Below are 17,688 nucleotides of genomic sequence, written 5' to 3' on the forward strand. Positions count from 1 at the left end.
ACTTGAAGTGCCACTTTCAGAATATTTCCATCTGGTACAGATTAGTAACAAACAAAACTTGGTATGGAAGGTATGTGGGCAGCTATAGTAAGGAGTATTTGAGATCAAAGAAATTGTGTTGTATTTAAGGAAGGGGTAGTAGATGCTTAAGAAATTTTCCAGATGGCACAACTCAAATTGTGGTTATGGATGAAACACAGGGTCATTTCATTTCACTACTCGATTGGGTTTTGAACCCTCTTCTTTGCATTAGAATTTAGAGATAAGCTTTAAGGGATTCTATAGCAGATCAAGGCCATGTTGGATGGTCTAATGGTTTATAGGTACAAGGTGTTATGATCAAGAGAAGGGGAATTGAGGTATAAGGGAGTTAAGAGGCAGGAGTTAAGAATTAAATGCAACAACAAGCTATAATGGGACGATTCTTTATGAGTTTGGTGGTGATTGTCCAGTAAGTATAGTTGCCATGCCAAGGAACAATTGCTATTCATTGATTTTGCTATCTAGTTCTGCTAAGGGAAGTGTCCCTGATTCAAAGTAGCAACTATTCTAATCCAATTCTATGGAGAGGTTCATTGGTCTCCTTAATTAGGTGTGGTACGTTAATCCCAACAAAGTATGTGTTATAAATGCTTGGATTACTAAGGATTTATGCAGCAAGAAATGGAATTGGTTAGGGATGGCAAAACAGGTCGGCCCACCCTACACCTGGCCCGCTCCACGTAATGAATGTGGGTTGGATTCTCTGCCCCGCCCCGCATAAGGGCTAGCCCGCAAGTTTGTGGGCTAACTCACATTTAGGTTTTTTTTTTTTAGAAATTCAATGAAAATGGCTTTTACTTTTTGCTCTTGAAAAATTATAAATATTTTTTCTTCCATTTCAAACATAGTCAAACATCAATAATTAATTAAGATAAAAATCAAATATCAATGATCTTCCATCTCAAAAAAATAAAAATAGCTAATTCAAAAACATTAAACATAAACACCACTACAATAAACTTAGTTAATTCAAAAACATTAATATTCTTCCATTTCAATAACATTGGATGCAGCCTTAGAAGAACTTTTATCCAATTTTTCATAATTATAATATTTCTTATCATCTACATACATTAAAACAATGACAATGAATTAATTAATTTTTCATAAAAATAATACAATAAAAATAAGATCAATTAAAAGGAAACCTAATAAAGTGTGCAGCGTTGGAATGAATGAATATGAATGGAAAAGGAAAACATATTTTTTTAGTCCAACTTGCCACTGTCAAGTCAACACACAAACTTTTTTTTTCTTGTGGGACAGCGGACCAGCCTGTCCCGTGTCGTTGTTGGCCTATGCGGGCTGCAGGTTATGCGGGACGGGTTAAAGCGGGTCAGTGGGTTGAAAAACTAAGTTTGCCCCGCGTTTTTTACTAGCGAGCTGCGGGCCGGCCTCCATGGTCCGTCCTGCTTTGTCATCCCTAGAAATGGTGTGTTGGAGAAGGGTGTGTACACAACACTTTGGACCGAGGTGATGGTAGGGATTTGTTGGGATGGATGCTACTGTGGTCTTGAGATAATGATCTATAGCACAATACCCATATTTACTAAGTTCAAAATCAGAACAAACTAGTCACTTTATATGCTACAGCTCTAAAGTTTGAGCACTTGATTCCACCTCTATATCAGTCTTCAATTGGTCTCTCACTACAATCAATACCTTCATGAACTTCTACATAATTAAACGTTGTTGAAGAACATGCACGGAGATGAAGACTTGGAAATAGCTTTTGGGCCCTGCAGGTGTAGCAGTTGTGTGCATGCATCCTATAAGGACCCATCTCATTATGTAGTTTTCAGCAGCCAGGTTTGAACCATTTCTGTTTTTATCAATTTTGGTTTATGTAATTGGTTTGTGGTGTGGTGGGAAAGCTAAACCTATGGGTGGTGAGGGTATTTGTTATTTTTATACGGGTTGGAACACAAATTGTTCCCTTTTCTTTAATTCATTTTATTATTTGTAGATAAAAAAAATCATTAGTTTTTTTTCACTTTTGACTTGTGATGTTCATGAGTCTTTTTTTAATTGCATCTGCATAATTGTCCTTACCCAAAATTGTCTCCTTCTTCAATTTTCACCAAGACAAATTATTTTCATCGAACTTTTCTATCACATGTTTTGCTAAAATGACTTTAAAATTTACTTATGCATTTCTCATTATAAATAGGATTGTTTAATGAAACAATGACCATAGACCGTGAACCAATACATTGGGTAAGTTTCTAGGAAAGAGAGGTGATTCGTCAATAGACACCCTTAAATACTAAGTTTTTTTTGTCAGACTTTTTCTAGACATACACTTTCAGATTACCATACTATATATCGAGTAACAATAATAATTTCTTTTTGATGAGAAATATCATACTAGTTGTAATCACACAACATACTCAATCTTTCTATAACACTATATAGTGACAATAGTAACGAAATATAATCAAGAACCATGTTCTCATACCACTATTGAATATTAGAGTAACATCATATAAACTCATAACTAAAATAAAAGATATAAAAAAAACAACAAAACAGATATAAACTCATAACTAAAATAAAAGATATAAAAAAACAACAACAAAACAGATAATAGAGAATAATATAATTTGCTAAGTGAAATAAAATTACAATAGTATTTTCTCTATCTCAAAGGAGAAAACAATAATAAGTTTTTAAAATAGGAAAAACAAGTAGAAGGAGAATAGGTTTATCAGTGAAGGCTGTGAGTTAAGTAGACTTGGTAGAGAAGTCGTAGCAGGAGAAGCAAGTTACATGGTGGAGCGTTGAAATCACATGTGGCATAATAAGAAATTTTAAAATTCTCAGATGCCACTACACACAGGGGAGCGAGGGAGAAGATCGGGGTCGGGTCAAAGAGAGGAGCCATGGAAACGGTCGAGATACCAGAGCAATCTATTCACGTTCTTCTTCTCAAACTTTCCTTCTACACACAGGGAGCAGGATATGTTTAAAATATTTCAGAGGTGGGCAAGGGTGAATGAGGTCTTCATATCTCATAGACTCAATAGATGGGGGAGAAGATTTGGTTTCGTGAGATTTTTTGAAGTGGGGAATATGGCTAGAATGGAAAAGGATTTGGATGGTATTTATATAGGAAACTTAAATCTCCATGTTAACATCCCAAAATACAGGAGAGCCGAAGAACTTAAGAGAGATGGGGTGCACAGGGTAGTCACGGAGGTAAGGAAAAAGCAAGATGTTCTCCCGGAGAGGATGAAGAGTAAGGAGGTGTGGAGGGAAAAAAGAGGAAAGGAAAACGGCAGGCACTCAAATGTGAAGAGGTCGTATGCAGATGCAGTAAGATCTACTTCACAAAGTACGTGGAATGGACCTATAGTCAAAACTAAACCACATATCTACCCGTGGATGATGAAGAGTGTGGTGGGTCGTTTGTCTGCTGATCTCAACTTCGACGAGCTGAATGAAGAAATTATCAAGGGGGGAATGAGCATGTTGAAAGTCAGGAATATGGGGGACAACCTGGTCTTGTTAACGTCAAAGAGTGGAGAACGGATGGAAGAATTAATGGAACCAAACTCTGCATGGTTCAATAGTGTGTTCGAGGGAGTAGAACCATGGTCTGAAGATTTCGTAGCTGGCCACAAAATTGTGTGGATAAGATGCCATGGGCTACCTTTATCACTCTGGACTAAGGACTGTTTCACGAAGGTGGTCGGCGAAGTTGCTTCTCTGGTTGCCATTGATGAAGCAACATTAGCATGGGAAAACGTGGAGTACGCGCGTATTCAGGTTCGTTTGCTCAAATCGAGTAATGCGAGTTTGTCCAAGGCTTTTTGTATAAATGGACGACTATATAACATAAGTATTGAAGAGGAAGTGCCTAGCCGGGGGGGGGGGGGGGGGGGAGTTTGCAAGTGCAGTTCCAATCACTACACATCCTCAGATAGTGTGTCATCGACAGAGTCCTTCGTAGAAGAAACAATTTTTACGACGAAAAGCAACGACGCCGGAGATGGGAGCAACGATGGGGTTTGCCGACGGGCTGAGGGAGTAGATAGAGGAGGGGAGGAACAGGTAGTGCTACAGACAAAGAAGGTACAAATGCAGGAGTGTTCACTGCATGAAAGCGGCGATCAACAAAGTTTTCCGACACCTTACTCCAAATTGGAAAGACGTGTGCAGGTGGATTCTGAGGGAGGGGCAGTGCTGTCAGGAACACAAAAAGTCAATGTAGAATGCTCATATTACCAAAAAGCCCTCGCTAACCTAACTGAAGCTCTAGTGTCTTTTTGTGATAATTATACAAGGCCCAATCTTGGTATGGCCCAAGGTGAGGTACACGAAGCCCAGACACCTTTGGGGGGCAGTCGGGGTGAGGGTGCAAAATCAAAATCAGTAGGTGGAGTATGGGTCACGGCCACGGAGGATGAAATAGGGGAATCCCCACTCTCCTTAGAAACACCGGAGATGAGTGGCGTGAAGGAGAAACCACATATCGACGACAATAATCAAAGAATTCCAGATCTGAAGGCATTACGTGATGGAAGTGAATCTAGCTACGACTATGATGGGAACAAGGGGGAGATCGAGGGAATTCAGGATGCGGGTGAAAAGCGCTTAAGCATGCGGGGGGGACAATCGAGATTAACCTTGCTCAAGAATATGCGATGGAGGATAGAGGGGCGAAGGAGGCAGCGTGCGATGACGGCGTGCGGGCAGGGGACAACGAAGGGATGGTTCTTTGTGAAGGCCTTCAATTCAACTCTGTCGGAAGCAGTGACGAGAGAGAGGAAGAAGGTTGCAGGAGCATCGACGGAGAGGGAAGATATTCTAATAATTCTGGAGAAGAGGGGCGAGTTGCAGAGAAAATATGCAAAACACCAATGAAACCCCGCAAGAATAAAGCAATTAGGGAGAAAAGGGATATATGCTTGATCCCGAAGTGGAGGTCTAATGGGGGACAAGGAATCTTCACTATGGTAATAGCTCTCCATCTACTACTGATATCATTAATTGTAATATCCGGTTGAGAAACGAAGTAGATGTTAGTGAATCAGTCAGAATCTGGGAGGTGGGAAAACAGCTGGGGATGGAATGCTCAAGGGACGAAGTGGAGGTCAGATCAGATGGAAAGTATGGAGGTTAGGGATACAGAAAAAATGAAAGAGTATGAGGAGGGTACTAATAAAGTTGTTTAATGATTATTGCTAATCTAAACATTAGAGGTCTGGGAGGGGGAATTAAAGCCAGCTATATCAAACATACTTTGGCTAAGGAAGGTGTGGAGTTTCTGTGTTTACAAGAGACGAAGACGAATACGGTTTCAGATGCAAGATGCTTCTCCTTATGGGGGGATAGCAACATTGGATGGATTCACAACGAAGGGGTCAATGGTGCAGGGAGCTTACTATCATTATGGCACAAAGACGCATTCCGTTATGATAGCCATGTGGCAGGAACAGGTTTTATAGCAATCATAGGAATGTATATTAAGACGAATTGCAGATGTGCTGTGGTTAATGTTTATGCAACTTGCAATCTAAGTAACAAGCTGGTCCTATGGGAAGATTTATCGGGTGTTAAGGGAGCTCATCAAAATTTGGCATGGTGTTTTTGTGGGGATTTTAATGCAGTCAGAAATGAAGAAGAGAGGAAAGGCGTAAGGGGTAGTGCCAGTTCGAAAAAGGAAATTGATGGCTTTAATAACTTTATCCATAGTAACTTCTTGGTAGATTTACCATTGGTAGGAAAGAAGTTTACATGGTATAAAGCAAATGGCTCGGCAAAAAGCAGACTTGACAGAGTTCTTGTATCTGAGGAGTGGCTCCAAATGTGGCCTATGTGTAAACAATATGTACAACCAAGGGTGGTCTCAGATCATTGTGCTTTGATTGTGAAATCGTGGGTCAAAGATTGGGGTCCGAAATCGTTTCGGTCACTTGATGCGTGGAACATGGAGCATGGGTTCAAGGAGTTGGTAAAGGACAAATGGAATTCCTATTGCGGGCAAGGCTATGGTATTTCCAGGTTTAAAGACAAGCTGGAGAACTTGAAGCTTAGTCTTAAGGATTGGAATAGAAATGTGTTTGGGAATATGGACTTGGAAAAAAGGAGGATTCTAAAAGAAATAGAGGTCTTAGATGTTAAAGATAATCTTAATGATTTGGATGACAATGACAAGTTGAGAAGGCTGATGTTGAGCAGTCAGTTGAAAGTGATAGATAAGAAGATCGAGTCGCTTTGCAAGCAAAAAGCGAGAACCAATTGGATCAAACACGGTGATTCCAATACTAAGTTCTTTCACTTTGTCATTAGGTGGAGAAGACGTCGGAACGAAGTCAAAGGGGTTGAAATTGACAATCAATGGTGCGAGGAACCAGATGTAGTTCGCAGGGAAGCTAAGAAATTTTTTGAAGAAAGGTTTAGGGCTACACATGATTTTGGTGTTAGTCTTGGGTCCGTGGAGTTCAAATCTATTGCAAGGGAAGACAACTTAGGATTGATTTCAGTTTTCACAGAGGAAGAGGTAAAGGAAGCAGTATCGCAATGTGAAGGTTCGAAGAGTCCAGGACCGGATGGGTTTAACTTTAACTTTATCAAGCATAATTGGGATACGTTGAAACATGATGTTATGGAAGCGGTGCGACATTTTCAGGAAACGGGTTGTATCCCAAAAGGTTGTAACGCGTCCTTTATAGCTCTCATCCCGAAAGTGAGTGACCCAACAAACCTTGATCAATTCCGACCCATATCACTAGTAGGAGCTTTCTACAAGATCATAACTAAGGTTTTGTCAGGCCGAATAAAGGAAGTACTTCCTTTGGTTATTGATGAAAGACAATCAGCGTTCTTAAAGGCCAGAGGCATGCTTGATAGCGTTCTCTTAGCCAATGAGGTGGTGGAGGAGTTAAGGAGAAAGAAGAGACCTGGGATTTGCATGAAGGTGGATTACGAGAAGGCGTACGACTCAGTTAGATGGAGCTTTTTGTTTGATATGCTCCAAAGACTGGGGTTTCATCCTACTTGGATAAAGTGGGTGAAGGGTTGTTTGGAATCCGCAACGGTGTCGGTGTTGGTCAATGGCAGTCCAACGGAAGAATTTCAGCCTTCTAGGGGTCTGAGACAGGGAGACCCATTGGCCCCGTTCCTATTCCTGATTGTAGTTGAGGGTTTGTCAGGACTGGTGAGGCAGGCAGTAAAGGCGAAGATGCTCTCAGGTGTAAAAGTGGGGAGAAATGAAGTTGAAATATGTATGCTGCAATTTGCTGATGACACACTTTTCTTGTGTGAAAACTCTTACACCAACATTTTCACAATCAAGGCAATCTTAAGGTGCTACGAGATTCTTTCAGGTTTGAAGGTTAACTTCCACAAATCAAAGTTGGCAGGTATCAATGTTGATAACAACTCCATTGAAGTCTATGCTAGAACCCTACACTGCCACTCTATGAAGATTCCTTTTACATATCTTGGGTTACAAATAGGAGGCAACCCAAGAAATAAGCAGTTCTGGGAGCCAGTTGTAAGCAAGATAAGTGCTAGACTAAGCAAGTGGAAAGGTCGATATCTCTCCTTGGCAGGAAGAATTTGTCTGATCAAATCGGTGTTTACTGTTATTCCTCTCTTCTACTTGTCTTTTTACAAAGCTCCAGCAGCGGTGTGTGATAGGATTATTAGTATTCAAAGGAGGTTCCTGTGGGGTTGGGGAAGAGACCTAAACCTATTTCCTGGGTATGTTGGGAGAAGGTGTGTAAACCTTTGGAAGAAGGAGGATTGGGGGTTAAAGATGTTAGGAAGTTTAACTGTGCTTTGTTGGCCAAATGGGAATGGAGGTTGCAGAGTGATGAGAAAGGGAAATGGAAGGACACCCTTGTATCCAAATATGGACCGGTTAATGGGAATACATAAAGCCGGAGGAAACTACAATCATGGTGGTGGAGGGATTTGAAGAAGGTGTGTGGTGAGGGAGAAGAAGGAGGATGGTTCCAACAAGCTTTATTCTGGAAAATTGGAATTGGGGACAAAATTAGATTTTGGGAGGATGCTTAGGTAGAGAACATGAACTTAAAAACCTTATACCCTAGACTGTTTTCTTTATCCTTGGACAAGGGTTTAACGGTAGCTGAGGTTGGCGAGTGGGGACAGGCAGGGTGGCAATGGCGACTCAAGTGGAGAAGGGGCAGATTTGATTGGGAAACTGTTTTGGTGGATGACTTGTTAAATTATGTGGCAAAGGGGAGGCTGAACAAGGAAGCTAAAGATTGTATCCAATGGAGAGGAGATTCATCAGGGGACTTTTCGGTGAAGTCGGCTTACGCTTGGATAACTAATCAAATACCGAGCACTGAGAATAGTGTTTTCAAAATGCTGTGGCAAACAAAAGCAAGACCAAACGCCCAAACCACTGCTTGGAGGGTTTTGCTGGATAGACTTCCAACCAAAGTTAATCTAATACGAAGAGGAGTACAGGTTAGTTCCCCCTTATGTGTGTCTTGCCAGGTATTGGAAGAGTCGGTTCAGCACCTGTTCTGTGAGTGTACCTTTACTCATCGAGTTTGGGATTTATGTTCTAGCTGGATTGGCATCGTGATGGCACAACCTAATGACCCGAAGCGTCACTTTGAGAGTTTTCATTCAGTACACTTTACCTTAGGACAGAATCAATTATGGAAGGGTATGTGGGTGGCAATAGTAAGGTGTATATGGGACCAAAGAAACAGGATAGTGTTTGAACAAGGGGTTCCAGATGCGATTGAAATTTTTCACAGTGCACAGTTGTTATCTTGGTTGTGGTGGAAACATAGGGTAACGTCCTTCAACTATGGTTTCTTTGATTGGATGCTTAACCCCAACCAATGTATTAGAAGTTGCAGATGAACGGTGGACTTGCTTGGAGTAATCGGAGCTGGAGCGGGTCTAATCCTAGCAAGGCTGGAAGTATTCGTACTGATATGCTCTCTGGTTTGGCGAATTTGAGATATGCGAGCAAGGGCATAGCCAGCAATGGAAGTGAATGCTAGTTGAATTCTCGGCTGAGGCAGGGGAATTATCTGGGTGAAGAGTGGCAGGGTCAAAGGTAAAGAGGTGCAAAAGAAGAGCGGGGATTATTCTAAAGTTATTGAATAAAGGAGGCTTGTGTTGGGATTGGTGGGTGGTTTCGGTGGTTGGCTGGATCGGTGGGTATTTTGCTAAGCTGGAGATGATTTACTTCTCCAAAGCCACCTAAGAAAGAAGTAGGAGTGAGAGAGACAATGTACCACTCCACGTGCCAATCACCTAAGAATCGTTTTAGATAAAATGCTGGAACAAAAAGGCAGTGTATGTGGGGACTCATGCAATGACAGACCAAGGTTTTTTGAAAGGTCTTTTGGGCAAGCTGCTGTTTATTATGCAGCTTTATGCCACTCTTTTTATCTTCTTTTTAGACTTGTTGATGGTATTTGTATAAGGGTTGGGATACCCCTGAAGAATCTCTTAATTTACTTAATTCTTTGCCGATAAAAAAAAATAGAAGGAGAATCTTAAAAGAAGAAATCGATTTCTTCTCTTAATTTTGTTCTCAAGAACTAAAATAATAAAAAAGAGAAAAAAATATTTTGACGTGTTCTACTAAAAGAATAATGTATAAAAAAAAGTACCAGAGTAAATTTTGAGACTTCTCTTACATAAGTCACTAGCTGAACTATTTAGTTTTAATTTAGGTGTATTGATAAATTATTTATGAAATTTAATTACATTGTCATCTTAAAATTACCCCTGTATCCAAAAGTATTTTAGGAAGTTTTCGTTTTGAAATTAAATTCTTACGAACAATTCCAAAAATCATGACCATTTCAAAACGTGTTGTTAGGGTTTCTGTTGAATCATCTTCTTCCGTGTCTTCCCTGCAACTTGCAAATACATATAAGACAATCCCGAACTTGCATCCTCGTACCCAGTACACTCAGTCAAATAAATCATGTTAGCTACCTCAAAAAATTCCCACTACTTCGGAAGTTTTCTTCTTCTGCTTATCCTTCCAAGAACTATAGCTCAACCATTTTCCTTCAGCATAACTAACTTTGACGACACTGAAAACGCAGGCCTCATTGGATACGCAGGCGTAGCCAAGATTTTGAACGGAAGCATACAACTCAACTCACTCATCTATAGTGGAATTGGAAGAGCAATCTATGGCCAACCACTACACCTCAAAAACTCTTCTAACGGAAAACTCACTGATTTTTCAACTCGTTTTTCATTCACTATCCAATCCCCTGACACCATTTACGGTGACGGATTTGGCTTCTACGTCGCACCTCTTTCCTACCAGATTCCGAACACCATGATAGCTGGTTCCGGTCTCGGCCTATACTATGAAAACATACCCATACTTGCTGTCGAATTTGACACTTTTATAAACGACTTGGACCCTCCAATGCAGCACGTAGGGATCAACAATGGCTCTGTGGTATCTCTCAATTATACCAAGTTTGATATTGAGAGCAACAAAGGGAACATGGGACATGCCTTGATAACTTACAATGCTTCTGCCAAACTCATTGCTGTCTCGTGGTTCTTCGATGGAAGTAGTTCCGCTTCTACTCCTAACGCTTATCTTTCCTACCAGATCGACCTAGCGGAACTTCTACCGGAGTGGGTCGCTATTGGTTTTTCAGGTTCAACCGGATCATCCATTGAGGAAAATGTTATCCATTCATGGGAATTCAGTTCTAGTCTAGATCTAATAAATTTCACACATAGAGAAGCAAACAAAGAAATTGTTTTCACAACAGAATACAAGGGTAGGGAAAAAGTAGTGGCTGTTGCAGTGATTTGGTCTATTATATTTGCGCTCGTGGTTATTAGTATTACGTGTTGGATGATGAAGAAGAGAAGAAACGAGGATGGATTTTGTTTTGACAGAGAAGCTACGCCTAGAAGGTTTGGTTATAACGAATTGGTTGCAGCCACCAACGGGTTTGCAGATGATAGAAGGCTTGGAGAAGGTGGGCATGGACAAGTTTACAAAGGGTTTCTGAGTGATTTAGGGCGTGTGGTGGCGGTGAAATGGATTTCTTCAGACGTGGAAGATTCGGAGAGAATATTTAGAAACGAAGTGAAGATTATAAGCAGGCTTATACATAAAAACCTTGTGCAGTTCATTGGGTGGTGCCAGGAGGAAGGGAAGTTGTTTCTAGTTATGGATTACTTAGATAATGGAAGCCTTGAGACTCATCTCTTTGGGAACAGAAGGAGTTTGACATGGGGTGTGAGATATAGCATAGCATTAGGTGTGGTGAGAGCACTTGGTTATCTCCATGAAGACGTGGAGCAGTGTGTTCTTCACAGGGATATCAAGGCAGGTAATGTTTTGTTAGACAGGGATTTCAATGCTAAGCTTAGTGATTTTGGAATGGCGAAGTTGGTGGATCCAAGATTGAGGAGTGAGAAGACAAGGGTGGTGGGGACATATGGGTACCTGGCCCCTGAATATGTGAAGGAAGGAAGGGCTAGCAAGGAATCAGACATGTACGGTTTTGGGGTGTTGGCTTTGGAAATAGCATGTGGAAGAAGGACTTTGAGGAATTGGGTATGGAAACATTATGTGGATGGAAAGATTTTGAATGCTGCTGATGAGAAATTGAAGAAAGATTTTGATGTGAGTGAAATGACATGTTTGCTCACTGTGGGAATATGGTGTACCCTGGAAGATCACAAAGAAAGACCAACAGCAGAAGAGGTCATTAATGTTCTTAAACAAAATGTGTCGTTGCCAATACTTTCTGCTAAACATCCATGATTCTCCTTCTTATCCTTCTAAACCTCTTGGCTTTGTAATTTTTCAGCTCTCTATTATTTTATGAAGATGTGTCAAGTTTTGGAGCAAGTATGTGTCTGGTTTTGACATCATCTTTTCATGTGTTGATTTGAGTTATAATATGTTTCATTTTAAGATTGGAGCAGGTATGATGATTGATTACAAGTGGTATTCCTCCTTAATCTGTATCCAAAGGTTGCAGTTTAGAGTTCGCCATCTAAACAACTTTTAATTTTAGATTCATTCGGTAATTTAGTTTAACTTATTAAATTAGAATCAATAATTTTATTGTCAAAAGATGTTATTTTCTACCTCAGTTGTTTTTCCTAATCAGATATAAAACAAAGTAGAAAATTGTAATAATAATGTTATATTTAGAATCTTCACCTTTATTGAAAAAGACCATAATTCATTGACACTTTTTTTTTGTCTACATTCATTATTCAATTATATTAAGTTATATTTTATTATAATATAATATTTTATTAAGAAAAGGAGTTATAAAAAGAATGTTTTTGACAAACAGTGGTGTGAACATATATTTTTCCATTAAAAATACCTCAATCTAGTACATCATATCACCTATAAGACATCATTCTAGTATTTAGATGTTCATCGTTGATTTTTCAAAGGAGAAAAGGAAATCATCTTCCAACTAGTTGCTGGTCACTAAATACTTGGTAACAAACGCAAGATCAAAATAAAATGAAACGAAAATTATGCATAACTTCATGGTGTGGGATCAGAGCCTGACTTAGCAAATTAACGTCCAATAGTGACAAAACTGTTAGTGAAGGGTAGTGATTGTAAGGAATTATGAGTGGGTTGTGCATGATTATAAGTACTTAGAGAAAGAGGAGGACGATCATGCATATCAAGTGGAAGCTCTGGCAATGGTGCTTCAAGCTCAAGAACTTTTATTACTTGTGCTGCCTTTGGCCTTTCCTTGTCGTTAGGGTTAGTGCACCACAACCCCACAATGATCAAGCTTCTCATTTCATCCACATCAAACTCCATGTTCAATCTCTCATCAACAACATCCATCACATTCCCTTCCACATACTGTTGCCACACCCAGTTCATCAGAGGTATATGAAACTCCCCATCCAGATAAGTCCTTCTTCCACATGCAATTTCAAGAGCCACAACACCAAAACTATACATGTCTGATTCCTTGCTAGCCCTACCTCCATTCATGTATTCTGGGGCAAGGTACCCGTAAGTCCCCACCACTCCTGTCCTCTGAGTCTTCAACCTTGGATCCACCAACTTGGCCATCCCAAAATCTCCAAGCTTCGTGCTAAAATCTGTGTCCAGCAACACATTAGCCGACTTAATATCCCTATGAAGAACACTCTGTTCGGCATCCTCATGAAGATAACGAAGTGCCAAAGCCACGCCTAATGCTACCTTGTACCTGTTAGAAAATTTTAGAAGACAAAGTGTGTAATTGAAGTTCCATAACTGATGTAATCAACTCAATAAAAGTGTGATTAAAATAGAATTCTGATGAAAGTCTGATTGAAGAATTATATATGCTAATTAAATTAAAACACTAAGTATCCAAGTTTTGTTCATGATAAAATAAATAAAAGAAGATAGAGAGTGTATATATTATTTAACCATACATACCTAATATCCCAGGCCAAAGGTTTTTTGTCACCGAAGAGATGAGTGTCGAGGCTTCCATTAGGCATGTAATCAAAAACCAACAGAAACTCTCCTTGCTCGTGGCACCACCCTACGAACTGCACCAAGTTTCTGTGTATAAGACGGCTTATGATCCTAACCTCGTTGATGAAAACCCTCTCTGAATTTTCAAAGTTGGTGAAAATCCTTTTCACAGCAACAACCCTTCCAAAATAGCTCAGAACCCCTTTGTAAACCTGTCCCGAGCCTCCTCTTCCAAGCCTTGCTTCATCAGCAAACCCTTTGGTGGCTTCAACTAGTTCTGTGTAATCAAACCTTCTTGGTAGAGTTTCCCTGTCCAGATTAAACCTAGCAGACCTACCTTTACCACCATCATCATAACCACAATCATTCTTACCCCTTCTCTTCTTCATGATTATTATCCAAGCTGCAACATTTGCTGCCACGGCCACAAAAACCATAAAACACGTCCCCACAACAACAATCATAACCTTGCTCAACCCTTTCCCGCTCTTCTCATTGCCACCAGAGGGATTATCATTGGAAGCCGTGGAAGAATTCAACGTGGAACTGAACTCCCACGAGTGAATGAGGTTTCGTTCAGTGAGCTCGCCGGTGGAAGCAGAGAACCCAACATCAACCCACTCGGGTAGAGTTCTCAAGAGGTCGATCTTGTAAGAAAGTGAAGAATTGGAGTGTATCGTTGCGGTTCCGTTGAAGGACCAAGCCACAAAGAGTGTCTTGTCGGAAGCATTGTAGGTTACCAAAGCGTTACATTTCTTTCCCAGATTTTCGTCGATGTCAAACTTGCCAGTAGTCGCGGATTTGAGGGAGTTATCATCTATGCCAACGTGCTGCATGGGAGGGTCAATGGTGCCATTAAGTGTGTCAAACTCAACCGCAAGGATGCGATTTTGGGGAAGGAAGCTGTTGAAAGTGCCATTGAAAAGGCCAAAAGTGCCACCTGCACCATTTGGAGGAATCTGATAGCCGTGAGGGGCTATGTAGAAGGCGAAACCATCAGCGTAGCTAGCGGTATCATCGTTTCCTTTTTCAATAGAAAAGGTGAAGCGTGTGGTGAAGTCTGTTACAACACTTGAAGATGAATCCCAAAGGTGCAAAGGTTGTGCATACAAGGCTCTCCCAACACGGAAATAATACGAGACTATGTTGAGGTCTATGGAACCGTTCTTTGGTTTGCCGTCACCCATGTATGCCATGTTTTTTGCACTCTCAGGGTCATCGAAGTTTGTAATGTTGAAATTTAGTGATTCCACTGTTTTAAGGAAAGGAGAAGGAATGGCCAAGAATAGAACAAAAATGGTCACCATGTCTGCAAATCTCATTCTCAATGGCAGTTTTTTTTTCTCAACTTTTGCCGGAGCTAAGAACTGAGAGAAGAACAATAACAAAAGTGGATTTGTTTGCAAGAATGAATAAGTTTGTTCTGAATTTGTTCACGCAGGTTGCTGTTTAAATAAAGTTTAACTCAACAATTTAAACAAATGTCTTTAGTAATTTTTCTTTTTAATATTATATTCCATCATGCAAAGTTTTGAATTCAAAGAATAAAAAATTACTTTTCACTTTGTAAAATTTATATTAAGTATAAATGAAAAATTATAAAAGTGTATTAGGTTTTATAAAATTCTGAAAACAAAAATTTTAAAATAATATGGTATGATAAGCAATATTAGTATATCCTTATATTAAAGATTAACTAAACAAGAAGAGCAGGTAAAAAGTTTTACTGATTGAGACTAAACCTTTTTGTCTGTATAATTGGTCTTCCTAGGTTGCGTCCCAATACTGCAATGTGGTGTACTGCAATTTTCTTTATATTTTTTCAAAGTTTTTATTGACGTTGTAGTCAAGCGTAATGAAGACGAAGGTTCACTGTGAGACGGTTAGGTCAATTAATTTAATTTTGATGGAATATATATGGTGATGGTTGAACCAAGTCTTCAAGAGCAAGTAGAATCAACCAAGAATGATTTGGAAAAAAATTATTAAATAAATTGTTTTATGGTCTCTATCATCCTCCAAATGACACATATGATAATTTTCAAATTAAAATAAAATAATTAATAATATTTAATTACACATTGATTCGGTCTAAGAAATGATTCCATGATAATTTCTCTTAGATTGTTAATTGGATTCCACGGTAAGATTTGTTTGACATACTTGTCTATCTCCTATCTCACATATTATAAAAAAAATATTATGACGTAAGAGTATGTTATGTGGATATCCTTTTATTGATTTTTTTTCTTGAAATACAAACAAAATTTATATCTGATTTTCTATTTTGGAAAACGTACTGTATTATTTATTTAATTGCATTAGTTAAAATGTGTATAATAAATATTTTCTTGTTAGAACAATCAATTCATTTCTTAAAATTTAAATGAATCTTTATTTTATCATTTCATTATAAATGTTACAGCTCATTTTTTATAATTATAATAATTTGTTATCTGCTATCACGATTTTAAAATTATAATGTTGATAGTTCCAATTTCAACTTGGTTTTTGTTGGGTAAATAGATATGGGGATTGGGGTTTAATGAGGGATATTTGTGAAAGGAAATTTTAGAGTCTAAATATGGATGCTGGAGAAATCTGAAGGGAACCAGTGTATTTACAATGCTTCCTTTTGGTGGAAATATTTGAAGATGATTTGGCTGGAGAAATGGGGTAGTAACTTCAAAGACTGCTTTAAGTGAGAAGTTTGCAATGGGGAGTCTATCAAGTTCTAGGATAAACGGTGGGTAGGTAATGATTCCTTGAAGAATAAATTTCCAAGGTTTTTCTCTCTTTGTGTCGAGAAAGATGCGTCATTGGATCGTTGTGGTTTTTGGGCAAATTGTGTTTGGGAGTGGTCTTTGGCGTGGAGAATAAGTCTTTTTTATTAGAAGAAGGTCCAAGTTAGTCAACTCCTCAAGCTAGTGCACGACTCGTGCCCTGTCTTAAAGAAATTGGATGGGTGGGTTTGGAAAGATGATAAGTTTCAAGAGTTCTCAGTTCATTCGACTTATGGGTGTGTTCATGAAGGGGACTGGTGGAGGATGTTTAAATTGTTTTGGAGGATTAAGGTTTTGCCTTCAGCTTAGGTTACAGCTTGGAGGATGTTGGAAAATAAGATTGTCACTACGAGTAATTTACATAGACTCGGGATTGCGATTAGAAGTGTTTTCTGCTGCTTTTATTTTGATTGCGATGACTAGTGAGTGAGATATGGAGTCATAGGAATAAGATTATTTTTAAAGGTGGAGTTTTGGATTAATTTAAGATCTTTTCTTTGACTCAATTGGAGGTTTGGTCTTTGATCTCCTCTACTTTTTTTTCTTTTTTCTTATTGGTGTCTTGATCATTTAATCTGTCTTTCTTCGTTTTACCTTGTTGTCGATAGTTATTTTTAGCAGGGTTCATTTTTTGAATTGTTGTCTGGGAGGTGTTGTATTGTTAGGTTGTATTTGTTTCTTTGTATATGGGTTGGATCACTCCTGGTTTATATGTATAAAACAAATTTACAAGCTCTCAAATTAAATAAAAAATAATAATTACTTTAGAAAGAAAAATAGTAATTATGGCAGTTAAGCTCATTTAATTACCTGAATTATATTTACTGAATAATTAAATAGGATTGGGAGGGTTAGAATTTGCTTATATTTGAATTCAAAGGAAATATTGCCTAGATTAATTGATTGTTTACATGATATTAACAAATAGAATAATCGTTATTTTTTTAGGTTAATAGTACGCAAGCAATTTATTTTATTAAGATTCTGTTAATATTTATAATAAATATTTATTTCACAATTATATCATTATTTAAGAAAAAATATTCAATTAATGTAATAACAAATAAAACAAAGTTAAATACTCTATTTACAATTCTATTAGTATTTAATAATACATTTTATATATTAATACATTTTTTTATCGGTAATACAAAATAAATAAATGGAAACCATTTCAAGGGTGGTCCAACCCTTATACATAAAGAGTTAGCGTCTTTCCAACCTCCAACTAAAAACCACCTTCCAACCTCGTAACCGTAAAAGTATCTTAAAAAAATCAATGTATATATTGTTGGATATATTGAATCTTGTATCTTTGAGCACGGCACTCAACTTAAAAAGTATTTGATTTGAAACGTTATTGACGATTGAATTATTCAGCGTAATGCAGAGGAAGTTTCACAATGGATA

At 38.6% G+C, this 17,688-nt stretch overlaps 3 protein-coding genes across 3 annotated transcripts; 2 read left to right on the top strand and 1 right to left on the bottom strand.

Annotated features, from left to right (window-relative positions):
- The first annotated feature begins 8,079 nt into the window (after window positions 1-8,079).
- LOC150029468 (uncharacterized) lies at window positions 8,080-9,041 on the top strand. Its single transcript, XM_090302841.1, has 2 exons — window positions 8,080-8,826; window positions 8,886-9,041. Exons 1-2 carry the CDS (start codon window positions 8,080-8,082, stop codon window positions 9,039-9,041), a joined length of 903 nt encoding a protein of 300 aa, XP_090158967.1.
- Window positions 9,042-9,970: 929 nt separating this feature from the next.
- On the top strand, window positions 9,971-11,888 carry LOC137816717 (L-type lectin-domain containing receptor kinase IX.1). Its single transcript, XM_068619989.2, has one exon. The coding sequence runs from the start codon at window positions 9,980-9,982 to the stop codon at window positions 11,801-11,803; it is 1,824 nt and encodes a 607-aa protein (XP_068476090.1). The 5' UTR covers window positions 9,971-9,979; the 3' UTR covers window positions 11,804-11,888.
- Window positions 11,889-12,347: 459 nt separating this feature from the next.
- Window positions 12,348-14,914, bottom strand: LOC137816713 (L-type lectin-domain containing receptor kinase IX.1). The gene is made up of 2 exons (XM_068619985.1): window positions 13,454-14,914; window positions 12,348-13,238 (listed from the first exon to the last, which is right to left on the bottom strand). The coding sequence occupies exons 1-2, from the start codon at window positions 14,815-14,817 to the stop codon at window positions 12,584-12,586; spliced, it is 2,019 nt and encodes a 672-aa protein (XP_068476086.1). The 5' UTR covers window positions 14,818-14,914; the 3' UTR covers window positions 12,348-12,583.
- Between the last annotated feature and the right edge of the window lie 2,774 nt (window positions 14,915-17,688).

This window comes from Phaseolus vulgaris, chromosome 1 (assembly GCF_051622355.1).
Source record: "Phaseolus vulgaris cultivar YP4 chromosome 1, ASM5162235v1, whole genome shotgun sequence".
Lineage (NCBI taxonomy): Eukaryota > Viridiplantae > Streptophyta > Magnoliopsida > Fabales > Fabaceae > Phaseolus > Phaseolus vulgaris.